Below are 26,494 nucleotides of genomic sequence, written 5' to 3'. Positions count from 1 at the left end.
AACCAACTATGAAGTCTAATAAAATGGTCAGCAATGTTGCCAGCTTTACTAATTTTGTCAGGAGTTTCAGGACACTCGTTATTTTTTCTTAAAGCCTCACCTCTCAGAATCATGGCCTTAGAAGCACACATGGGGTTTATTTAAATAAAAATTCAAATCTCTGTGGCTGCTGAAAAACCCTTAAGAAGTGTCTGCTAAAAAAACCCTTTAAGATGCATCTGCTAAAAGTAAAAAGCCTGCAGCCCATAAGGTAAATTAAAAGAATCTAAATTTAAAAAATGGGAATTTAAGAACTTTATCACTATTTTGGGTCCTGATAAAATTTTGGAATATTTGAGACTGTCAGTGTACATGAGTGATGCCAATTCACTTTTGGAAGTAATTTATTCAATTGACTACTCTAACTGAAAAGTACTGTCCTTTGAAATCACTTAAAAAAACAAGGTACCTTGCAAGACAACAAAATCATCACAGCCAAGAATGAAGAGCAGGCCTAGTAAAAAAAGTGATTGGGAAATTCACTTGAAAGTTTTTGCCAGTCCACTTTACATGCCTAACTGCAATTATTTGTGGGACAAAAAGAAAATCCCTAATTCTCCAGTCCACACCACCTCCCTGAGCAGGTCACATACCATTCTATGGAAGAAAAGTGAGTTTGCTCAAAGTCGGACATTTTCAGCAGCATGTAAGGATGGAAATATATATGAATATATATAGTTCCAGGGACCAATGCACCACAGATGTCCACATGTGCCAGGCTTCATCAAGAAACAGAAGGATGCGATACACTTCCTTAAAAATTGTGGGTGGATTCATCTGTACAACACAGACACCTATATCTGAGCTAGTTAACAAGTTCCTTCTCCAGTCAGTGGACTACTCTTCTAGGGTGTGAAACATTCCCTCTTGAAATAGACATCTGAAATAGGCCAGATGAGCTGGGCCCTAAAAACGTCTATTCCTCTCCACCGACTGTAAAGGGGAGGCTGAGGTGATGAGCAGATGTATGTATCTATGGTACAAGTGTGCAAATTTAGGTGGGATGCCTCCCACACAGTGTGTCTATATATCTCAGATCTCTTCAAGGCTACAAGTGCAACCAGAGGCACGAATGGCATGCATCCAAAAGAAACCGTTGTCAAAACATTATCCAGAAACACTTTCTGGGGTGAAGGGCTGTTAAACAATGTAAGTGTAATGGGGACCCATTTACCATGGTAAACTTGAAGCATGACACCACTTTCATTGAGAGATTAGAAAGCCTGTAACATGTGCATGTACTTAGCCCACTGCGGGGTAAGACTGAGCTATCAGCCATCCCTGCAGTATACTCAGCCTATTGTAAATCCACATACTAATTTACTCTTATGATAACTTGCTTGTGGCTGCCCTGCTATCAAAGATTTAATTCAGGGAAATCCCCATACAAATGTGGTGCCTTGTCATTGGATTTAAGGCATAGATGATGATGATGAGGATGATGATGAAGATGATGATGATGATTGTTATTACTACTACTACTTTATTGCTACTATTGGCACTGCTGCTAGCGCTTTATCAAATTAGAACTGGGGATTCCCATGTGTTAGGCATGGCACACATATACTACTGTAAGAGGTGGTTCCTGCCACAAAGAGTTTTCTGGAGGGAAGGGAGAATTTAGTCTGTAGTCATTGTCGAAAATAGTCTACAGGGCAGCTAAAGGCCATGAATCCTATTTGCAAAGGCAAAGACAGTGTCTACATTTGGTCTAGTGGTAAAATCCCCTTTTCTTCTGAGTATACCAGTCAAGAAATCGAATCATGGCTATACTTAAGATGGGAAGCAAAAAATTTTTGGAAAACAAGAGAGAGACAGAAAACACACACCTCCTACCCCGCAACCCTAAAACTACAACTCTTCTTCCCCTGCCTCCCTAATGAAATCTATCAGTGAAGAAAGGCTGGTGAGGTGACAGGAGCATGCTCACCAGTTAGCTCGTCTGTGAGATACACACATTCTTCCTATTTTCTGAGCTAAAGAGAAGAGAGCCAATGCCACAGAGCACCTGAGGGAACAGCAGGGATTCACAGGCAGTGGCTCCTCAGCCACTGGTACTGATGTCCAGGCACTTGAAGGACGTGAGGCTGGGGGATGAAGGGATTGAGAGCAGCCCTGAGAAGAAGGACTTGGGGGTACTGATAGATGAAAAGCTGGACATGAGCTGGCAACATGCTCTCGCAGCCCCGAAAGCCAACCGTATCCTGGGCTGCATCAAAAGCAGCGTGGCCAGCAGGCCGAGGGAGGTGATTCTGCCCCTCTACTCTGCTCTGATGAGACTGCACCTGGAGTGCTGCGTCCAGCTCTGGGGTCCTCAGTACAAGAAGGACATGGACCTGTTGGAGAGGATCCAGAGGGAGGCCATGAAAATGGTCAAAGGGCTGGAACACCTTTCCCATGAGGAAAGTCTGAGAGAGCTGGGGCTGTTCAGCCTGGGGAAGAGAAGGCTGCGGGAAGACCTTATTGCAGCCTTTCAACACTTAAAGGGGGCCTACAAGAAAGATGGGGATAGTCTTTTTAGCAAGGCCTGCTGCAACAGGACAAGGGGTAATGGTTTTAAACTAAAGGAGGGTAGATTTAGACTAAACACAAGAAAAAAACTTTTCATGATGAGGGTGGTGAAACACTGGAACGGGTTGCCCAGAGAGGCGGTGGATGCCCCATCCTTGGAAACATTCAAGACCAGGCTGGATGGGGCTCTGAGCAACTATGATCTAGTGGAAGATGTCCCTGCCAGTTGCAGGGGGGATGGACTAGATGACCTTTAAAGGTCCCTTCCATCCCAAAGCATTCTATGATTCTATGATGCACAGTGGCCAGGAGGTGGCTCTCTGCTGACGAGAGTGGAGGGTGGGGAAGAGCATAATCCTACAAATCACTTCAGCTTTGACCTCTTCAGTCACAATGTGGGGACCTGAGATGAAGGAGTATATCCTGTGATGATGGAATAAGCATGGACAAAAAGTATATGTGAATCCTTAAAAAAGAGGAAAAACCTTTAATGGCTGTGAACTAGTCACAACAGCAGAGGCTGTAAAGGACATTGCATCTGGTGCGTGGGGCTGGCGGGGCCCAGGACAGGACACCTCTCTCTTCTGGCCTGGTTACTGTTGACTAGCCACTGATGCTTTGTCCCATGCGATGGCTTCTCCGCTTCCTTCCTTCCCATTCTCCCCTCTAGTCCTCCCTGCGTAGTGGGAATTTCCAGTTGTCTAACCAGATTCAGCCTTATTAAAGGTCTGCAGGATAATTCAATGGAACAAAGAACAAACAAACAAACAACATTCTTAGCTTTTGAAATGTAGCTCTTTCTATGGACTGGACACCCAAGGTTTTTTTCTACCATCTGAAATATTTGCAAGGACAAGACGTCATTGTTTTCCAGAGCCCTCATTTATGACATTAATTAAGGTCATGCAAAGAATTCATGACTTCAGCAAAGAAACAGGAGATAGAAGCTTCAGTCCCTCGTTCATAATTTCAGGTTTGGCAGTCCACAAAACTGTAACTACTCACATTAATGTCTGAGGCACCTTAATTTGTCCACATCACTGAAACCAGTCTGAATGTTGTCTCCTGTTCTAGCTCAGCCATTATTCTTAGTTTACTGCAGACATAAAGTGTAGACAGCTGAGCTAGTCACTACAGGCTCTAAATAGTCAATGGAAAGAAACAGACACTTTTAGGGTGCAATTCATCTAATCTATTTTATATGTATGCTTTCCAATGAGCTGCTTTTACACTCTAGGCAACTGCATTTAGACACCTGAGAACATCTCAAAGATCTCAAAATGAGATGAGGAAAAAATACAGAAGAAATGAAACAGCAATTGAATTTCTATATAACCTCAAATGCAGAAGACACACTGTCCTAGAAATAAAAATCTTTGAGTATATGCATATAATATCTCAGATTATGGGAAAACAAAAGAATGAAGGCCTCATAATGGTCTGCAGATTTCCAGATTAAGTTCCTCCCAACCTGGAAATATGGATTTCCTGCCCAGCATTGTGCCGGCGTACTCAAGTTCATTGTACCTGAATTTATCAGTTTACGCTAAAGCAAAAGTAAAGATGTATTTGCTTTTTATGTCTTATCCAATAGATGAAATTAATTTTAAGACTAGGATTGGAATTGAGTCCACTACTTAAATTTAGGTGGACAGGGTCTCCCTTTAAAGAGCTTCTAAGGACCTGTCTCTCTCCATTTACCGGGTAAGAACATGGCATATACTTTAGGAAGATGGCTTCACTGGGTGCATAAATGTAACTTAAAGCATTAATGCAAAGCAGACATGACTTCCAGTCAGAGACGTCATGTAAGCATGTTTTGAACCGGTGCCATCAGTCATATGATGGGTCTTGGAAAGCACTGGCCCTTGGGGAAAGCACAGGTATCCTGCTTCCCTGGGACACCTTGACCGTATCCATCTGTGGTCTCTCCCATATCCCATCAAGGCATGACTTATGAAAACCAGCCATCACATTTTTTGAGTCATTTACGTTTTCGTATAAGCATGTTTCATACAGCATGTCCTAGAAGGCAAACGACACAAATATAATGCAAAGAGACAAGCAATCTGTTGGAGCAGTACAGCTGTTTCGTGACAATGATCACTGATAACTCAGGCTCTGTACAAAAGTAGTTCCACAGATCTCGAGAGGATATGTATAAAATGCTTAAGAGGAGGCATTACCTCCACTTTTCCATGGCTCTCTGTCCCCTGCTTGACTTTATGAAATCCACGACCTGCCTCAGTTAATTAACTTCCCGCATTCCCTGAGGAATTGCTGCTCTCAGATCCAAGCAGCACAGGTATCTGCCTAGAGAGTAAACACTCCTCCTTTCCTGGGTACTATGCTTCACCTCCTTTTATTTCATATTTCCTTCCCCCCACAATGGTTCCTTCTCTTTCTTCTCTTCGTCTCTGTTCTTCCACCTTCTGAGATCCCACAGGAAGAGGAGAGACTGAGCATGAGATCTCTGCTCAAATTCCAGTGGGGAACTAGGCAGAGAGAGAAAAGGTCTTAACGGGTCGGATGAGAGAGCTCAGAATGGGAAATAAGACATGGGGTAGCACAGGGAGGGCAACAGGGAAGAGAGACTGGGAGGAAGGGAATAGAGACAAAAGGAAAGAGAACCAGAGAGAAATTTAGGAAAGGGACAAAGTGAGAGGAAAATTAACTGGAAATGGATCTGAAAGTACTGTGAAGGAAAGACAGAAAGGAAGATAAGTGTTAAATAAGGAACAAAAGTGACAGAACCTGAGAAAAATATATTAAGGATGTTTCTGTGAGTGCTGCATTTTGCCTGATAGGAAACATAGCCCCAAATAACTGAGCAAAAGATGAGGAAAGGCTTGCTGGTTATTCAGTACAATTTTTCAGGGTGAGAGAATAGGTGAAGCATAGTTTTGGCAGGAGGAGCCTGGTGATTGGATGCTTTATGTGGAGTAGGAAAATACACTGACTGTATTTCATGTGTATTTACAATCTTGCCACTAGATTTTTGAATATTTTTACATACATTAATGTGTGTGATGTGGTTGTGGAGTTTATGGTTTTATACTAAAGGTGTGTATGGCCCAAAACATGTAAAAATGTCAATCCTGGTAGAAAAGCAGAGCAGAGAAAGCAGCCTTGTCCTGTCTGTTGAGCACTCTGCAGAGGTGAAAGCAGAAGGTGGCATAGCACTGGCAGCTTAATTGTAATTTGGCTAGGACTTGTCTACATGTGGATATTTTCAGTACTAGCTTTCCAGATGACAAGTTTGGGCTTAATGTTTTGCACCATGAGTAATTCAGTTTAGTCCATTTTGGAAGTGGATTAAAATAAATCACACAAAGGCAGCAGTAGCAGAGAATAATTCACCTAGAGAGTGAGGCGAGGGAAATGCGTGAGTGAAGAACAACCGTTTTGCTTTAAAAATCCACCCTCAAACTGATTTTATAATAGCTTCCCTGTGTAGAGAAGCCTTTAGTTCCCTTGCAGTGCTGGGAGCCCACATCAGGATTTATGCACTAAGCAAGCCATTGCTATGGAGGCAGAGTTGCATAAAACTTCAAGCAAGCTGTGAGCCTTGCAAGGTGCTCCACTCATCTCCAATTTGAGGAAAATATCACGGGGTTATTTCTTTCTTCATTTTTGTTTCAAATGCTTTAATTTGCCCCAGGATCCCCTGCCACTTGCATTTCACAGCATGCCAGGATGAGGATCCCTGGGCCTTTCTCTTCCATTTTTTTGTGCATCTCCCCACAGCCTCCTTGTGTTGGCTTGGCTGGAAAAAGGTCTGAGTGGGTGTAATAATGGATTGCCGCCCTAAATCATAAAGAGCAGGAGCCCTTACCTCTGGGCTGGAGTAATGCGAGGGCTTGCTGCCGTCACTCTCGCTGGAGCTGCTTTCGCTCTCTGAGTCAGACTCGGAGCTGGTCTCGGATTCACTGGAGCTGCTGCTGCTCGACCCCTTGCTGGAGAGTCCCGAGGCTCGGGCGTTGGACTGCGGCACCACGAGGCTGCCAGCCCCACACACAGCCCGTCGGGGAGGGGGGAGGGAAGAGAAGAAAACAAGAACATAAAAAACACATGTAAAAACCATGGCGTTTTTAGGGAGCATACCTACTATCTGAATGCCTGTGAGCTTGTCTCTGCTGCTAATGAACGGTGAAATGAGTTCAACTTTACATTATTATAATTGGCAGGAAAATATGGGGTTACCCTCATATCCATTTAAATCCATAGCCTTTGCCATCTCTTCTTCATCTGAGGGAGGGTGAAGTTTTCACTTCAACTTGTCTCTTTTCTCATTCGACAGACATTTTAGGATATATTAAAAATATCAAACGTTAAAAAAACAGAGTATAGAAAGCAGTCTTACACTAATGAACACTCTGCACAGAGGTGAAAGCAGGAGATGAAAAAGGTGAACAGTTAAGAAACAGAGTTGAACTCCACAGTGCCAGTCATTTATAAGTAGTAATAGCAATAATGATAATAATAACAATAAGAATACATCCTCACTGGAGCTTCCGACCCCCATCTTTTGTTCTGCACACTTCTTCACCTACCCGTAAATGATGTGGTTACCTGTATATACCATCTCGATATTGAAAACTGCAAGATCTAAGACTCTGATCCTGCACAAACTTGAAGAGCTCAGGCTTGTGTTTTTGCACATCAGCAGTGCAGTGCTGTCAGCAGAGCTACTTGCCTTCTTAAAAGTTATGTTTGCATGCAAGTGTTTGTATTATCAGGCCTGACAGCAGAAGAAATGTATACTTTCCTGAAATAGTTGACCATGCATATTAAAAATATCACAGTCATAAAGACTTGAGTGTGAAATGTCCTATTAAGTCATCCAGCTTATTCCCCAGGCAATGGAAGATTGTTCCCTATAGCAGGGTGCATTTTCTAGTGAGTTGTCCAATTTGATTTTAAATGACTTGAACGCAGCTTTTACTTTTACCCCTGGGAAACTTCTCTGCAAACTAACCCAAATTCCACTGTCAGAAATTTCTCCCTACATTCAACCTGAAGTTGCCCTTTTAAAATTTATTGTTGTTACTTATTATTTCATCCTATTACTAATAGTTACTATGATAAATTATCCTCCTCCCTTTTTGCTTTCACATATTTGCAGACTGTTTTCCTCCCCTACTTCAGTCATCTTTCAGACAAGGCCTTACACATTTACGTCTTCTGATCTTTCTTCATAAGTCATTATCTCCAGGGATATGGGATCATTTTTATGGCTCTTTTCTGAACTCATTCCAATTTGTCTATATCTCTCTGATAACAGGATGCCCAAAACAGAGTGCAGCATTATAGATGGTTTCTCACTAGAGCCCTACAATGAAGGGCTATTACCTTCCTGCTCCTTGGTGCGTTGCTTCTGTAAACATATACCCGAGCTGTGATGGAATATATAGTCCATTAACACTCCTACGTCTCTTTCAACACTGCTTTCTCCAGAATTCCTCCACTGGTAGCTACATTTTAGATTATTTGCTTCCAGAGAGATTAGCTTGCTTTTTTTCTTCATACCAGATCTCATTTTCTTCTTTACTGCACATGCTTCTAGCTCCTTTTGATTTATTTCTCTGCCCTCGGAGGTGTCTGCAGCAACTTCTAATTTAGCATCAAATGCAAACTTAATTAAATGGTTATTCACTTCCTTTTCCAGATCATTAATGAGACTGTTAAATAAACCCCACATGAAACACACCAGTACCCTAATAACCATCTCTTCCCAACCCCATTCACCAGTGTTTACCATTACCCTTGTTTATGCTCCATCAGTCCAATATTGTGGCTAATGCAATGTGATCTTGGAGATGCATTTTGTGAGAAATAATATCTAATAATTAATTACAGTTCTGCTGTGTTGCACCTAATGAATTGTCTTTACCTGCTACCGGTGCATTTCATTCTGGAAAACTGGTACCTGACACCTGACACAAGCCACATATGACAGGCAATTTCTGGGGCTTTGAAAAGAGGCCAGGCCATCAGAGATGCAGTTTCAACTCCACGATTCCCCGCAGCCGCACACTTCCTGGCCCTGCCCCTGCTTCCCCTAACATATGCCAACCTTTCCCCACTGGACCACCTGTCTTGCACAAGCTGGTACTCCCACCACATCGCCTGTACTTATAGCGTCCCCCTTGCCTTTTGCTAGGAAGTGGCACAGCTGCCCATGGCTTTCTTGCTCCAGAGAGTTTCTGGTTGCTTGGGGAATCGTGCTGCTGTTGGAGAGCTTTCTGCACCCTTTGAGGCACAGCGGGGCCAGGTGGTGCAGAAAAGCTCACCTGTGATCTCACCTTACTAATTAAAGCAAGTAAAATAACCAGGAGAGGGAGGAGCCGACATCCATTTATATTTTTGACCTTTATTTCCATCCTTGTAACCATCAGGCGGTAGAGAGAGGCAACAGTAAAAGCTCATGCTCTAGCAGGACGGCTCGGTGCTACACGCACGTTTGCAGAAGTGCCTGCCAGCTCTTGGGAGGCAAGAGGTCTGTCATCATGCACAGGCATTAAACGTACCAATTACAATGAGTGCCTTTAAAAACTCACCCTCTGCTATTTTTGTTGTTATTTATGATGTCTCTTTGTCTAGCCAGGTAAGGTGTGGTAAATACAAGATTTTCAGGCAGCCATTTGTATAACAGCACTAAGGCACAGAGGTGCCTGAAACAGAAACAGCCTATAAGCTTGTAAAAATTTTCCTTCCCGGAGAAGGAAAATGAATGTTTTGTGCACTGCTTTGGGACAATGCAGTTTTCCACTTGTACAGGTTGCCCAGTAAACTCTAGATATAAGTTGCTCACTTATATTAACAGATTACAGTGAATCCCTTGCTAATAAAATAGTGAGAGCTATATAAAGGCCATTGTGAGTAGGTTTTCTGGTTTTGATTTTTTTTTCTTCTTTTTTTTTTCTTAAGGGAATATGAAAAGGTAACTGCCTTTCCTGACAGTGTAGCTTAGGGAATGCTTTTGACAGTGTCCGACTCTGATGGATTTCCAGTCTTCTCCACAACAGCATTGTGGCTGTTGCCTGAAAAGTTTTTCAACATCACAGAACATCTGCACATTTATGTCCTGCCCCTAGTGACTGTGGTTTTAATTTTTAAACCGTCATTTTTGTCTGGCATTGACTGAAGTATTCAGAATTGCTATATAGGGGATGAGGGAGAAAAAAACCCCACAGTAATATTTCTTTCCTGTTGTGACATGAAATGTTTTTCTAGGCTGCTGAATAGAAATTGTTACTACAGCCATAGATATAAAATATAACTGTTGGACTCTTCACAAACATCTGGAAATCTATGTTTGCTGCTCTAATGGTAGCCAATATACTACAAAAATCTAACATTACAATATTTTCCTATTTATGCTGATACTGTTGAAGTTTCCTGTCCCCCTTCTACCTTTTCCATTTTAAAATATAGCATATTCTTATAAGGATCCTCATTATATTACAGTGACGAGGGTGAAAACAGTTACATGTTTCTTCATGCATTCTTATTAAAAAACGACCATTATTTCAAATCAGTGACTGCCATTTTGGACCGTTCTTTCTAAAGTATGTAAGCAAGATCATGCCATCAAAATAAAAGACCAATTTACATTTTAATGACTGTGGCACATAAGATTCATGCATATTTTGCTACTGGCTTATGCCCCAGAATTAATTACTACATCATAGAAATTATATTTTTATTTTAAGCAATTAAACAACAATTTGGGTAAGAAGCATTTTTCTTTAAAGCCCTTGATCAGAATATGCACTCTCTGACTTAAGAGAGAGAGTAAATACGTTGTAAGGTTGCCAGAAGTTCAGTAATAAGATCACTTAATAACCAAGACACCATCTGAAGTTTCTGATCAGGTATCTCCCATCATCCTGGCTACATGGGACTTGGCCACCTAAACACTGTGCAAGTCTCCAACAACCCATTTTCCTGCACTGCCTAGTGGACAAGTCACCCTTCTCTGAAAAACTGCTAGATGCCTTGTAGCCTCAATTTTTCTCAGATGCGCAGGTTCAGAAACACAGTGATTTGGGGATATTAATATTTCTTCCCCGCTCAAACTAATTTGTGATCCAAGTTGAGAGGCGGAGCCATCTCAACCCCTGGAGAAGCCTGAGAGGTTGGTTGTGGTGGGACCAGTTATTAGCTCCATCAGACTGTATGGCCACGGCCAGCCTTTGAACAGCACCAAGGTGGTTTAAACACTTGTGCAGGAAGGTGCAGGCATTTGCTTTTCAGTCAGTGGAGAGAGATTCCCAAATCAGATTGCCTCAGTGGCCCTCAGGAGACCTCTTGAGGTTAATCATGCTGGATCTGGGTCCTACTCTGTGCTTCATGTTAAGCTGCTGCTTACAGCTACACTACTTTCCATGATAATAAATCATGGCATTCAGCACTGGCCACAAGAAGTTCCCGGGCAGCTAAGCATATGCTGCATTGCAGGAATTCAGTCTCAGTGTTTCAAAGAGAGACAGCATGGATGCCTGATCAAGGTAAAACAGATGCAGTTCTTTACCAAACTGCAAGTATTTGGCGACACTATTAAATGGATTCAAAAGAGAAAAATCCCTCCTAGGCTGAAGAATTCGTGATCCCAATTCTTCACTGCGTTACAATATGAAAGCGCTTTATACCTACTTTACACAGGTATGAATGATTATCAAGAATGCCAAACAAGGGAGAATAATCAGGCTTCAGAAAGAAAAAGACTTCTTCAGAAAGAAAAGACTGTGCCAAGAAAACATATCAGAGTGAGCCTCTGAAATAACTTTTCCGATCATAACAAAGGGTACACAAATGCTCATGCTTTGTATTTTGGAGTCCAGTCGGTCTGCATAATTTCACTTTGCAAGAATTGTATCCAGAGCCGCCTCATCAAAAAGCTCAGTAACATTATCAGACACTATCTGCTGTTTCTGTTTTCGTATCTGGAGATGGGAAAATATTTAGCCAGTGTCATCTGCATAGCTGTGATCATCTAAACTATTTTTCTTCTAAATCTCACCCTATGGTACCATCCATCAAGCACTGTGAAACTACCAAGTGGCCCCGACTCCCCATAGGAAAGAGAAATGCAACAATTAGTGCGAGGAGCTGACTTGAATAAACAAATGACACTGTTAGGGATCACATTGTCAACATCGAGAGGTAAACATGGAGAAGGTGATCTGAATTTGTAGATGTCACAAACGTTCAAGAAGATCCTAAGAAAGGCTGTATGAATGCTTGCAGTATTTGAAATACCCAGAAAATCTATCACTGTCTGGAAGATCAGGGCCAATTGTGGGAAAACAATACTCTGAAACAGACACCAGTCCCTTGGCTGGTATAAACTGTCATAGGTCCATTGACTTCAATTAGGCTACACTGTTTTAAATCAAACAGTAAATCTGACCAAGATTCTGAAATTATATTTCAAACTCAGTGATGAAAACATATTCCACGGTTTAAAGGAGCTCTGCTGGCAGAGTCTCTATTTTTATTCCAGATTAAAGTATCTGAAACACCACTTCCTTCTTCTCTTGAAGCCAACCTAAACCCCAGCAAAGGTCTTTTATGGAAAACTCTTTATCCTTTTGTTGAGAGAAGCAAATTCCACATGGTGCTTCCTCAAAGCACAAACTGAGAACATTGTGCCAAGATCTGTATAATTATCTCTGCTGCCTGGCACTGAAGATATTGCACGTCTCCCATGCACACAGTAGGGAACTCCTGTGTCGATAATTGTGAATGAATCACAGAGGCTATGGAAATGCCCACTTCTTGCTGCTGCCCCCGTGTATTTTTCAAATTCTGTTTCAGTGAAGACATCTGAAGCATGCTTACCACGGGGGTCTATCTGGACTTGCAGATCAGGCCATCCAAATGTTGTAACAGAACATATGGGGATATTTTCTGAGGCAACTGTAGAATGCCAAGAAATAGCACCATAAGGATAGCCTACAGAATGAATGTGGATGTCGTCCATTCGTTTCAGGCCAAAATCATGCTGAGAAAAGGGAGATCATACCATAAACTCTAGAATATGCACCCACTTGAGGACAGCCAGATAACTCCATGTTTTAAAATACGAAGGCTGGTTCTGTACTTAACATACAAACGTGAGTATAAGGAACTTCTGCTCTAGTTTTAGCTCTGCCATGTCGAGTCTGAATGACAAAATCAGTTGACCCTGCCAGGGCTCCGGTCACCATCCTAGTCATACATGGGGATGACTGAACTTGCCTACCTTCAGTGTGTTAGGGGACGTCCTTTGTTATTCTTTAAAAAGCACTTGGATATCCTTGTTCTGAACGTAGTATGGAAGTGACACAAATTTATGTTTTTATACCTTTGCTAACCGAGACCATGAAACCAATTAACTGTCTGAGTTCTTTACAGTTACCGATTGTCAAAACCTATCATTCACTTACAAAAAAAGCAGCTAGCCCTGCCATGGTCGGCTGTTCGGGCCTGAACGCAAAAAAATGAGGCTGTGTACTTCCCTTTCTCCCGGTAAACGATTTCCCAGGAGCCTGTTAATATCTTTAGGAAACAGAGAAATGTTTTCATACCTCATTTCTATAATGGATGAGGTATGAAATGGGAGTCATGATGAGTGAGAGTCCTGGAGGTTGTTCGGCTTGTCACAATATATAATGCTCCTGTGAAAGCACCACATTACCTTAGCCGCACCACCTTTGCACAGCACAACTAATAAAGCACAGCTGCCAAGAACAGAGTTCATAGACTCCACCTATATTTTAACACTGTCCTTGGGAGTTGCTTAAATAGTTTGTGCTGACAAGACTACAAGTATCATCCGATAATGCAAACCTAAGGTAAATCAGGTCTCTTCAGAGAGTCAGGTGTGCCCTGTGCGATTGCAGCTTAATTGCCAGAATAGTCACCAAAGAAAAACAAGTTGATAGGAAAGGCTGTTTAGAAAAACAAGCTACGAAGCTCATGCACACACATACAAAAAACCCTCAAGAAAATTCAGGCTGGCATGGAGGTATCTACTTAAGGCCTGGTTGATACTGGAAGCAGCAGAATCACGGCCCCTATCTTGAAGGAATATGGTAAAAAAGAGAAAACCACTGAGAAAAAAATTGGCTAAAACAACCCTACTAAAATAAAATGCTACATAACAATTAAGAGTGACATCTCTGTATAAATAACTCTATCAGGAGGAGCGTGTGCCGGGGTATCTGAGATGAAAGGGTCCAATAGACCTGGAGCAGCATTAACGTGGGGATGAAGTGATTAGTCAGCAGGCTGACAGCTGTGCTAGGAGCCTGGTGCCAGATTCCAGTGTATGCTTTCCACCGCTGCCAAGTGTTTGCTTGTCGCTCCAGATAAATGGAGCATCAGCAGTGTTTTATTTGACCTGCTCACAAGAAAAATAAAGCAACTCTGACTTCCTCGGTGTGTTTGTCGTTGACCTTGCATCAGCTGAATATGAGCAGAGAGATTCCCTGGTCCAGGAAAGTTAACTCTTTAGTAGAAGAGGAGTGATAGAGTCTTTTTACCTTGGTAGTATAATTAGTCTCTTAATGGCTCGAAGTACAGTGACTTAGAAAGAAAAAGTGACAGGCACAGCCTGCGTGTCTTATACTGTCCTTGGAACATGCCCTTGGACCAATGGCCTGGAGAATGATGAACAGCTTTGAGAATAGTCCGTGAACAGCCACCCTCCTGCCTCCAGTGTGAAATCAGGAAACCATTTCTACAGAGACTTTTTTTTTTTGGGGGGGGGAGGCAGGGGCAGAAATAAATTGTAAGTAAGTGGATGAAGTTGTTGAGAAGATTCAGTCATACAACACCGCTTTTGATTTCCTTCTGAGACCAAGGGCAACAGCTTTTGTGTGTTTTCCTTCATATGTACCCCAGAAGTTTTATTTTTCTCTCTTTTCTTCATCAGTTTGGTCACGTTAGGAACTTTCTATTTGAGATCCCCTCTGTTGTCTGGTCGAGGCCAGCTTCTGCTGCTGGGTGGAAATCACACTGTCTTACATGTCTAAAAGGGAATGTACAACACACACTTTTTTTGACCTTTAATGCCCTCGATGTGTGAAGGTTCTCCTTCATGGTGGCTAAGAGTGACAAGCATACTCTGGAAGCAGTGTTACTCAAAGGACTTTCTTGGGAGATATACCCTTTCCTCTCCTCCTCTAGGAATCTAGCCCTCACATCAGATCAAAAGGCCCAGGGAAAGGGTAGAAACCTAGACAGACTTTGCAAGAAGGAAAAAGGACTCCTTTGAGCACTTGTAGATATATGGTACTAGTGACTGAGACTGTGGTCAGGCATAGTTTTTCCATATCCAATCATACTGAAGGTTTGAATGTCTTTCTGGCACTCATTGATTCCTTGTAGTAACCAAGCGTGTTCTTCTCGACACTGCTACTTTCCAATCTTTCCTCTTTTCCACCTGTCTCTCCTCCCCTCTTCACTTTGAGGAAGTTCCTTTCCTGGCACCATCAGGAGTTGCTGCATACAACTGCCAATGGTCTCCGGAGAAGATGAGATCATTTGTCCAAGGGAGATCAGATTCACTGAAGAAGGTAAATATCACTAGAGATGAGCTCTGTTCCACTTCCCATTACATGAGTTAAAAACATGCCTGCATTTCATTGGTTTGCATGATAAGCCAGATATGGAATAGGAGCTCAGGGCTCAGCTGTCAGAAGGTCTCATTAGAGTGGGCTAATGTGAAAGTAAAGATGTCATGAGGCTCTGCACAAGCTCTTTTGGTTACAGGGAAGCGCTCGAGACGCTGAATCTTGCCATCTGAAGAACGACTTCTGGACCAATGGCCCTTTAAGAGAGAGAGGGAGAGCTCCATAGGCATCCCTTTTTCACAAAATCTTGATGTCAGGTATGACAGTAGGAGGGGAGATCCTTGTGCTTCAGCAAAATAAGAAATCAGGAAGTTACACCCAAAGTCAATGAAAATAGGAAGAAAGGCACTAATTGAGTGAGGGGTGAATGGAAATAGAGAGTGTAAAGAGTGACAAGGGCTAAGGACTGTTTGTAAGTCAGCTGCCAAGAGATCACCTGAAGACCTCAACCAAGCCAATTTTCTGACTTTGTGAACAAATAAGTCATGTGACTCGTACAGTCAGGACTTCAATTATTGTCCAGGGCTTAAAAAATGACTAAAAAAAAAATGTAGCTGAGTTAAATCAAGGTGGAATTGGACCCTCTTGGTCAGATCTTGATACAGCTGGCCAGTGGGATATAGGGTAGTGGGTTTGTAAGCATGTGGTTTTTCTGACCTTAATTTACATGGGGACCTAACTACTGCCTAACTTCATCACCCAAAAACGCCTTCTGGAGATTCCTACCTCTCTTGATAGACTAGAGGGAATCTAGGATCCTAAGGGTCACTTAAACAGTATGCCTGGTATGCCTAACACCGTGTGCATTTTGGTCTGGATGGGAAGCAAGGGAGGTTTAGTTCAGACTCCTCTTCATAATTTCCCTTTCAGGGTTCAGTCAACTCTCTCCACTTGTCCTAAAGACTGGGGGTAGTATGCAATATGAAGACCTATATCCACTCCCAACTCAGTACTCCACTGTTTCATTAGAGCACTATTAAAAGCTCATCCCCTGCCAGATTCAATGATATCAGTGCTATCCATCTCAGGAGTAGATCCTCCACTAATACTTTGAAGGTGATTCCAGTGGCTTGGTCTTTGGTAGCATAGGCTTCAACCTGCTGGGAGAGATGTGGCAAAGGTAAAGGTAATTAAGCACTGGAACAGATCATCAGTGAAGATGTGGAATATCAGTCACAGTGGTTTCAGAAACCAGGTTAGGCCAAGGAGTAATGCAAAATCTTCTGTAGAGTGGCATTAATCCACTATCTTCAAAATGTGTCATCAGAAGAATTTGATACCGGTTCCCTGGAAATTAACCTGGGTGTTGCTTTTCTTGTCTCATTTATTTCCTAAAGCATGAAGTATAGTTGTTCTTCTGTCCAAGAAAACAGCAATTTTTGCTTGTGAGTGACAGCTTCATCAAACCACAGAAAACAACCACTGCAGTGCACATGAGTAAAATCCTCGTCTGCTTTGGCCTACCATCACCTTATTTCAGGGTTACTGTTAACATAACTCACGTTGTGGCTGGCCATCTAAACGGACAGCCTTTTATAATTTTCAGACACAGTTGTGCCTTGCTTCAGCACGGCAGTCTTTTGCCTCAGTCAGCAGGGCCCTGGGTATGGTTCTGTCTTGCAAGACCTCTCACTAAGCTGTGAGAGTCCAAATACAGATGAACTTGTGCAGATAAAATTACTAACTACCTTAATGGCTGCCCAAATGGGTGCAATAAATTTCAGCGTGAGACAAACTCTCTCAGGTTTTACTGACTCTTAATGTTGCTGCTGCCAGCTTTAGTGTTACTCTTTGACTCAAGCCATATTCTGTTGTCTCCCAAAGGTCTTTTCGGCCCGTCAGCTCTAATCAATATGCTGCCTTGAGAAGGAGCTTGTTTTAAGTAGGTTTGCTCACCATAAAGAACCATATAAAGAAAATTTGACTTCTACTCCTTGTCAGCATATATCACTCCCTATGCAGAGCAGCATTTAGATGGTCTGTTAGTTGAATCCAAGTGCCCTCTTTTATATGTTTCAAGAAATGACAAATGCCTGGAAAAAATGCATAGTTGTTCTACAGAAGACATTAGGCAGACTCAGGAATGGCAAGCAGAACAGCTAATAAAGCCCAGAACTGTAACAGAGAGGATGTTAAAAGCTAATTAGTTTGAGATTATTTGAAGACTTGTAAAAGGTTCTTCTGTTCTCCTTTCTGATGTAAGTACAGCCTGTTTTCCAGCAACATGCAAAACTATTTTAATATGTTTTTAGGAAGAGTTGCCCAGGATATGTTGTTTACCTATTATTGACATACTAGCTCAAAATAAAGGATATTTAAAACCAATTTTCAGCTGTTGAATATCTGCCTGTGATGCAGCCTTAGGTTTTCAGGGGTCTGAGCCACCAGGAAAAAAACATCTCCCATTCTGACCAGGCTCAGATTCTTGACCCCTTATTTTGGCTTAGTAGCATCACACTTTACAGCTTGGACTGGAGTGCCCAGAAGTGCTCATGAAGAGCAGGAGTTGTCTGTCTGGTGAAGGTATCAGGATCTGACCCACTGTAACTCATCAACACGGTGTGCAGTACTTGATGAAGGATTTTAAAATAGAAAGCAGCCCCTACTAGTAACCTTTGCTGTGCCTTCCTCAGTTATAATGTATTAAGGTGGCCTGTGAAAAACAATGAATAAGTATGATAAGCACAAATACATAAATCTATGTTAAGAAAGAGTTATATAAATTGCCCTTTACAATTCAAAGGAAAAATCAAATGTGAATTGCATCCTTTTGTTAGATGTCATCCCTGGAAAGCGAATTTGAGGTTTGTTCATGCACACACAGATGATGAGGGGAGGCAGAAATAAATTACAAAGCAAATATAATTTTATTTGCTTTATTAATCTAGAATGTGGTACCAATGTGTCTGGACTCAGTGGCTCCCCAGCTGCACCCTCCTGCAGGATGTTATCAATCCTTTATTTCTGTGAAATGTGCTACCAACTAGTAGGAAAAGCACTAGAACTGTATGACATTTTAATAAAAAAAATCGGTCTTACACCATGCTGTGTCCTGATGTAGTTAAACTTATATCTTCCAATATACCTTTCAATCCATATCTCATATGTTTTGCTGTTCATTAACTGCCATGCATATTTTTAGGTTTCTTGTGATTTTACATTATCACTAAGGCATGCCTAGGTGCCTTTCCCTATTCTTCAATGTATCATTTGTTGTCCCTCCCTCTCCCAGGGAGGCAGAAAGGAAATGACAGTGGGGAGAGGGCACGGGAAGAGGGAGAAATGTTGCTCATCAGTGCTGCTTCTCCCTCCCAGTGCCACAACAAGCTATTGCTGCCTTCTTCCTCTCTCTGCCCCCAGGCTAATAGTCCCCTTCTGGCACTGGTCTTACCACAGTATCTCAAACACCCCTCTGCCTGCCTGAGGTCCTGCATGGTCTAGGATGTGCTGCCTGAAGTGGTGGGCCCCTTCAGAGCATGAATTTACATCTATCAGTGTAGTCCAGCAGGGACACTGTTAAAGGTGCAGGAGTCAACACGTGTTGCTGCTAGGAATTCAGTACCTAGATGTGAGGATATACATTCAATATTTCTTTAAAAGTGCATCAGGTCACCTGCCTGCAGCTGGAAAACAGCTGGGGAAAGCGGAAGATGCTGCACAAGAGCTCTGCAGAGAAGATGAGACGGACAGAGAGGTTTCCAGGAGAGTATGATTTTCCATGGTCAGTGCAGCAAGAAAGTAACACTTTGGGATTTTTTTACCACCTTGACATGACTCTAAACCCTGCTAGACAAGCCTCAGCTTCGGGAGAAAGATCAAGTATTGGGTCTTTGCCATTAGCTTAGACACTAGGGGAAAGGGCCAGATGACTTTGTTGATAACTAGCTTGAAGACCCCAGCAGGCCTTCAGACAGTTTTATTAATCATAAAAGTCATTAAAAATAGCCAGTTCCTCAGGGGCAAAGAAAAAACAAAACCTCAGAAGAATGAATCAGGGCAGGCATCTCCCATTCCTAAGAGCACTCTGTTTGCATTCTGCGCAGGGAACTAAAAGGGAATACTTAGGAGCGAAACTCTCAAGCAATATAACCAAACACTTTCTCAGGGAAGGGGCAAGCACTTTCTTATGGACTTATACTGCAACAAGGAAAGATATTGACAGGCTTTGTGTACAGCTCAGAGGCACTGAACTTTCAGACAGTTCACTCTGAGGCTTGCATGTCACATCCAGAATCAGCAAGACAGTTTTCGCCTTTGCGCTTGGCCTTTCCTCTTTCACTTTTTTGCTTTCCCCTTGCCTCTCCCTTTTCCCCTTATCTTTCCCTTTTCCCCTTGCATTACCTTGCCTTTTTTAAAAAAAAAAAAAATGGATAGAGATAACATTTATTTGCCTCTATGCCACTGTCCAGTGCCTCTGCTCTATCTATCTCAGCAGTCTTTAGCTGCTTTTGCCATATGAACCTGTCAGGCCCTAAAGATATCTTACATATCTTTAGATGCCTGTGTTAAGGTACCTGAATCCCATCTTAACTTTGTCACCTCACAGTTGTGAAGAAATCTTTCCAAAGCAGCCCAAATGTAAAACAAAGCATTGCTATCTTCCTGGGTCTGCAGACAACCAGAATCAATAAACTTTCCTACCAAAATTAGCTTTATAGGGATGTTGACTGCAAAACACAATGGTAGTTTAAACATAAGCATTCATTTCTCTTAACTAGAAAGTGTTCAATGGTGAAAAAAACCTGTGGATGAAGAACTAGGACATAAGGCATGCAAAAAAGAGGATGGAGGAGAATCGTAGGCTGTGGGAAGGAGAGGAAGCTTGTAGAGACAGTTTTTCTGTGGTCTGTGGGGCTGGTGGCTGAAACGTGTACAGTAGGTGAATGATGCAGATTTTCTGCCCAGAAGATCTGTTGCCTCCCTGCAACACTAGACATAATTTTTGGACTTCTGTGGTCCAGGCTTGGGAAGACTCGGGTGAGACTCCATGCACCAGTATAAGCAAAGGGGATCAACTGTCTGGAAAGCAGCTTTGCGGACAAGGCCCTGACGGTCCTGATGGACACCAAGTTTACCATGAGCTAGCAATGCTCCCTCACGGCAAAGGCAGCCAACAGCACCCTAAGGTGCAGTAGGGAGAGTGTTGGCGGCAGGTGGAGGGAGGTGATCTTTTCTCTCTACTCAGTCCTGGTGAGACACATCTCAAGTACTGGATCCAGGTCTGGGCTCCCCAGCACAAGAGAGACATGGAGCAACTCCAGCAAAGTGCCATGAAGATGATTAAGGGATTGGAGTATCTTTCACATGAGGAGAGGCTGAGAGGACTGGGAGGGATAAATACCAGACTGGAGGAAGTAAAGAAGACAGAGCCAGGCTCTTCTCAGTGGTGCCCAGTGACAGGCCAAGATGCAATGGGCACAAATTGAAATACAGGAAGTTCCCTTTAAACATAACAAAAAACCTTCTTTTGCTGTGAGGGTGCTCAAACACTGGAACAGGTTTCCCAGAGAAGCTGTCAAGTCTCCATCCTGGGAGATATTCAAGACCCAACTGGACACAGCCCTCAGCAACTGCTTCAGCTGACCCTGCTCTGAGCAGGGGTTGGACACCCCAGAGGTGCTTTCCAGCCTCAGCCATCCTGTCACCCTGTGGGACTAGCTCAGGTACCACAAACTATGGTGCTCTGTGGGAACACAAAGCTCAGTGGGGTACGAAGCCCACCCAAGAAGCTGGATAACTACGTGGGCACTGAATTGTACCCTAGCTCCATTTGCCCGTGAGTGTCCCTCTGTTGTGTGTTTAAGGCTCGCTCAGATGGCTACATAAGTCATTGCCCCAACTTGACTGAAGGTAGACTTGGCCTTGGGAACAGCACTACAGCTGAAACCATGTGCCAGCTGCATATCACAGGTAGGCAGCTTTACCCACTGCAGGCTACTTTCGCAGGCTACTCCATGCTTGTCAGAGTAAAATGGACTCGAGGGTGTTAAGTTCATTTGCTGCATTTGGTGCATTTCACAGCACGTGGAAGGTGCAGCAGCAGCAGCCGCAGGCTGGAAAACTTCCTTCTCCTTCAAACATTTCTGGATCTGTTTCTGAATGTGGTCAGCAGTGTCTGAGGCAGCCCATCAGGTCATGCTTTATTTATTTAACTGTACTTTACAGCACCTCCCTCCTTCTATAAAACCTTGGTGTTAGGAGACTGCTTCACATTTTTTTGGGAGTATCTCTCAAGTGCGGTTGTCTAGCATCACTGCCCAGAGCAGCTGCTGACAATGCCAATGCACCGAGAGCTGCAAAATCCTTCCTTTCTGAAATCACGAGTAGAAAAGATCATCATGAAATAATGGACTAATGTGGCCATTCTATCTATGCTGCTCATAAATTAGATTTTGAACCTGGCAATTGCAGGGTAATTAGTAGGAGAGTAGCTTTGCTGAAGGAACATATATTTCCTATTCTGCCTACCTGACACACTCCAGTTTAATTTTTCCTTTGTTCACTCAGCTCAGAGAATGGCAATTACCAAAGGTGATAGCCTAGTGGCAATTTTTGAATCATGAAGAGACTTAGCACAGAAATGAGAAAAGAAAAAATAAAAAAGGACAGGTATCACTATCAATTAAAATAATTTTGAATTAAAGGAACTATTTCAATAATTGCTTTTGTACTATAATCGTCACCACATAACCTACCCTTATGAATTACTAATACAGTGAAATAACACTACTGTGGAGAGTGAGCTTAAAAAGACAGCTTTCCTAAATACGTAACCTCATAAGTGAGAGATAAGTAACGTTTGGGCAGACGTTTCGGAATGGTAGGTGATGCCACGACTCTGATCACTAACAGCCATGTGATTTTTAAGCACTCCTTCCCCTTTTGGCCCTGTCAGAGCGGCACAGGAAACAGAGCAGGAATTCCCATCTCGGGTGGCCAGAAGAAGGTTTCACATTATTAAAACAGATGATTTCCTTCATCTAAGAGCCTCTGAGGAGCATAAATTACAAACAACATCAAAGCAAGTGAAAAGTTTTAGAGCAGATTGTCAAAGAGACTGCTGGGGTTTCCTTGGTAGATTTCCATTTTTAAGGAGTCTCAGCAATTTACTTTCTTTCTCAAAACAATTCCATATGTCTGTGGATTATTTACGGTTGTTTTGATTTTTGTTGTCAAGGGTTTTAAAGAAACAATATCGCAATTATTTAACATGGGGAAATAAAGTTAGACAGACAGCGCCTGCAGTAACAAATTACTGGGATGATCTCATGGACTAAAACTTTGCAGACTTGCTCTGTGCTCTCCAGGGTTAGACAGCATGACTCTAGATGCAAAGAAAAGCAGTATAGCTAACTGGAAATAAGTATAGGTCCTATGTCCTACAAATACAGCAGCTAATTATTCAGGCTGCCATCACCAATTTTACAGGATGAAACGCCATGGCAAGTGTGTGGCACAAGAATAAGGGCAGTGAGATGTGTTGGCCCAGATTTGAAGGAGACCTGAGAAAACTTTGTTTAATGATTATTGGAATTCATCTGATAAACAGTGCAAAGGCCAGCTGTGGTCTTAGATTAAAAGTCGTCAGGGCAAGCTGTGAACAGATTCATATTAGCTTCCTAACTTAGGGTAAAAAAGTGACTATTATTCGAAAATGCATGGAGAGACTACGTGCTGACGAGGTTACTAACTAGTCTCGAGGAGGTGGATCCTGCTGAGTGTGGGTTTTAAGTTCTTTCCCTGCAGGGGAAGGTTGTCATTAGTCGCTGGGACATGGACCGTGCAGGAGACTGGTGTGTCACACCTCAGCCTGTAGTTCCTGCCTGCAAGGCCATGGGGTATATTCAACAAACTCGATACCAGGCTGTATTGACCACATCCAGGAAACCAGGCTCCATCTATGCAGTGAAGCAAGCAGGAAAAAGGATGCTGTGATGGGGCTGTGAGAAGCATTGCCGTGTCTCTGGATCACCAAGCAGGAGATGCCAGTTTTAAGCTCTGTCATTACGTTGGCCTAAGCTTCTGCTGTGTTGTGCTGGCAGCCAGCAACCATGTGAAATAAAGATCCTTAGGAGGAAAGCACAAGTCCAGACACTTTATTTTCCTTTAAGGGAAGGATCCCTCTTTATTTCACATGTGCATGAACACATAGGTGTTTGGCCAAAAAAAGAAAAAGGGAAAAAGGCCTATATTAATTGTTTCCAAGCCTAGCAGCAAATGCCAGATTCTTAAATCTGTCATTTACTGCTGGTGGATTATTCCAAAAGTTATTCATAGTTCTTACCTAGTAATTCTTCAAAAAGTATTTTCATAAATGTTGCATCAATAATTTAAAAGCTGGAACAGCATATGGTTTTCAGAATGACCCCTGATTCGCGTTTGATGGCCAGGAGAGGATAAGAGCAGAAGAAATGCTAAACTGCACATCGCTAATGAGGGTGTGCTTCCCTGGGCTGCACCGTAACAGCACTAGTCCTCCATGCACCACTGGCAAGGACTGAAGAATATAGTCTTTGATTGCCTTACTCAATGCCTTGCGTTGACTTGACCATTTGTGAGGAGCTTGGTTGAAACATGAGCTGGCTTCTCTTCAGTTTTTCCTGATGCAAAGCTAAGTGGATGTAGTTCCATCTCATGTCAAGCTTGTAATTTAAAGCTGATTACCTTCTGCATTGAATGTGTTTGTTTGATAACTGAAAGCTCTGATTCATTGGTTCAGGTCTTGATTGTGACTTTGATTTGATGACTGTGTTGTCCGTTGTTAATTAGCTTGTTGTGGTTCTGCTAATATGGTGATGTGTTTTACATTTGTTTGCTTATTTTTAGTATACAGGGCTGGCTTATTCATTCCAATTGTAAGAAGTCACATCAACCAAAGATGTATGTAACTTAAATAAGATACTTCTCAGCCATGTGGCCCTGCAACCGAATAAATAACTCTACCCCCTACAAGATGGTATCAAGATTAAAACAAAGCTATTAAAATGCTGTCTTAGTTAGCAATGAAACTAAAAAAAAAAACAACTCAAGATTGCGATGCTATCTTTAACAAGCTCTTTACCAGGTGCAAGACAAACCTAAAAGGCAATTGCTTCTTAACTAAACAAACCCTGTTTACATCTCAGCTTTGGAAACATATGTTGTTCATTTTAGAATTGCAGTTGCCATGTGAGCTGGGTGTCACTTCTGAAAGAAAAGAAAAGTGCGACTTTTGGGGATAATTATTTTTTCAGCACAGGTGCAGAAAGTGCATTTGAGCGCCCTAAACATTCACACAAGCTCAGCTTTGACTCAGTCAAACTGCAGCCTATCACAACCTGAAAACAGTATCATAAAATCTATTCTTTCAGGCACGGTATGGCCTTAATAAAAAGTAGCACAGAACTTCTTAACTTAACAGAGGCTCATCTTTTCTCTTTCCAGATCTTACCTTCCCTCCATGATCTCCCTTTTTACATTGGCCAGACTACCCACATGTTTCACCACTTCTTCATCCTTACAGCTCTTGGATTAACTGGAAGTGACTGGCAGGTCCATGCAGTTATGGAGTTTGCATCTACCAGTCCTTTCAACCTCCCAATTCAACAGCTGAACACTGGTGCATGATATCCCTGTGGAGCCCAACTCCAAAGCAGCCAAGGAGTGCGTTGTGACACTGTAGTATGTCTTCTCCATGTGGGGCAGTGGGAATTTGTTTGCCATACGTTCCCTCATTTAACCAGAGAGTTTATTCATAGAGTTTGCTATAATGTTTTTAAAAGGCTGATGCAGTAAATTACTGACATGTGAACAATTCAAACCGGATCCCCAATTTACTGCTGCTCCATAGTGATACCAGACTTTTGGCCATAAAACCAACCCTAATAATTTGGGTAGGGCAACTCTGTAGTAATTGCCTGGTCTAATCAACCTGGGAGACATTACACAGGCAGAGGAGGGCAGCAATGTACAGTGGCCAATGACAGAAATTTGCCATGGCTCTTGTAATACTACTAAGTGGTTAATGCTACGTTTTGACCAAATGGAAGAAAAGAATAAAGCACATTTCTTAGAAAAGAATGTGGTGTTGGCTCAGATTAGCTAACTACATCAAATGCTAGGGCATTTGTCTGCTTTAACAGTGCCCTTTGTCTGCAGGATAAAGAATATGCATGGGGATAATGTATGGCTCCAGAAGGGGGGCAGATATCCTTGCAACACAAGGGAGAAATTCCTGGATAATCAGGTGTCAACCTGGTGCTTTTCACCAGCATTAAATCCCTTATAATTATTTAGGAAAATACATACATTTTTACACAATACTCAGAAAATATCAGCAGTCTGAGGTTAAAATTTGGCGGCAGCTGACAGGCAGATAACATGCTAATACAGAAAATGGTATAGAAAGAGAAGTTGAACCAGAGGTCACAGTACATCTCTGTATCAATTAGAGAGTGATAAGCTCAGAGGAGTGTTTAGGTTTTCCTGTCTTCTCAAACTGTTCTCTGTGTTTGCACAACCGACTTTGCAGTTGTTTTCCTCTTCAGCTGAAAGAGAGAGAGGTGCTGTGCTGTAAATCCCTCCAGCAGGAGGAGGAGGAAAGCTGAGGGTGATCCGACAGCTGGAGGAGCCCTGAATTAGGTTCTTCTGAGAGCTCCACCTTTCAGCATCCCTATTTCAAAAACATAGGCTGCAGCTTTCACGTCGGAAGCCCAGCACTCTTCTTTTTTGTACCTTGTACCTCCTCCCGCAAGTCCTGGGAGGTGTTTGCATGAGGGGTTTGCACCAAAAAGTTTCAAACTGGAAAAATGAGTGTGCTTGTTATTAGGTTCAGCAGACTGGGAATCTGCCAGGCTTTTACAAAACTGCTTATTTTCTGAGTCTTAGCTCTTTTAGCTATTTTTTTTTTTATTGAGTGGAGGACAAGGTCTATCTTATTAAGTGAAAACAATAGAGTGAGAAGTTGGAAATTGCCAGGAAGCCTGGGAAAGACCGACACTCAGCCGAGATTTCATTCCATGTTTTCCTGTTGACCTCACAGGCTCTCGACACAAGAGCTCTGAGTACATTAAAGAAAGGCCACAGTCTCATTTGGTCCTGTGAACATTGGCAATATGTTATGGGGACAATATACAAGCTTGAAAGGGAAAAACCGCAGCAATGTCCCCATGCCCTGGAGGTTTTGTCTGGTGCAATGCTGTTTAACCAGAGCACTGTGAGGTTTTAAATGGCCGTATGAGATTTATAGTAGGTCATGACCAGATCTCTTTTCAGGGCAAAGTTTGAAAAGTCCATTTGTCTCAAAATTTAAAAAAAGAGTCTGGTAATTCTCCAAGGTTTTT

General features: G+C 42.4%; 1 protein-coding gene across 1 annotated transcript in view; it reads right to left on the bottom strand.

Moving 5' to 3' along the window:
• AFF3 (ALF transcription elongation factor 3) overlaps positions 1-26,494 on the bottom strand; it is a gene marked incomplete at both ends in the record, with an annotated part of 329,270 nt that overhangs the window by 39,526 nt on the left and 263,250 nt on the right. Inside the window, one exon of the mRNA XM_082337877.1 lies at positions 6,386-6,551. Coding sequence (XP_082194003.1) covers positions 6,386-6,551 — 166 coding nt within the window. The remainder of the gene's footprint in view (positions 1-6,385; positions 6,552-26,494) is intronic.

The sequence above is a fragment of the Platalea leucorodia genome (genome assembly GCF_965183815.1).
Source record: "Platalea leucorodia genome assembly, chromosome: 2".
Lineage (NCBI taxonomy): Eukaryota > Metazoa > Chordata > Aves > Pelecaniformes > Threskiornithidae > Platalea > Platalea leucorodia.
Note: the sequence above shows the minus strand (reverse complement) of the source record. Positions and strands in the feature narration are given on the sequence as shown.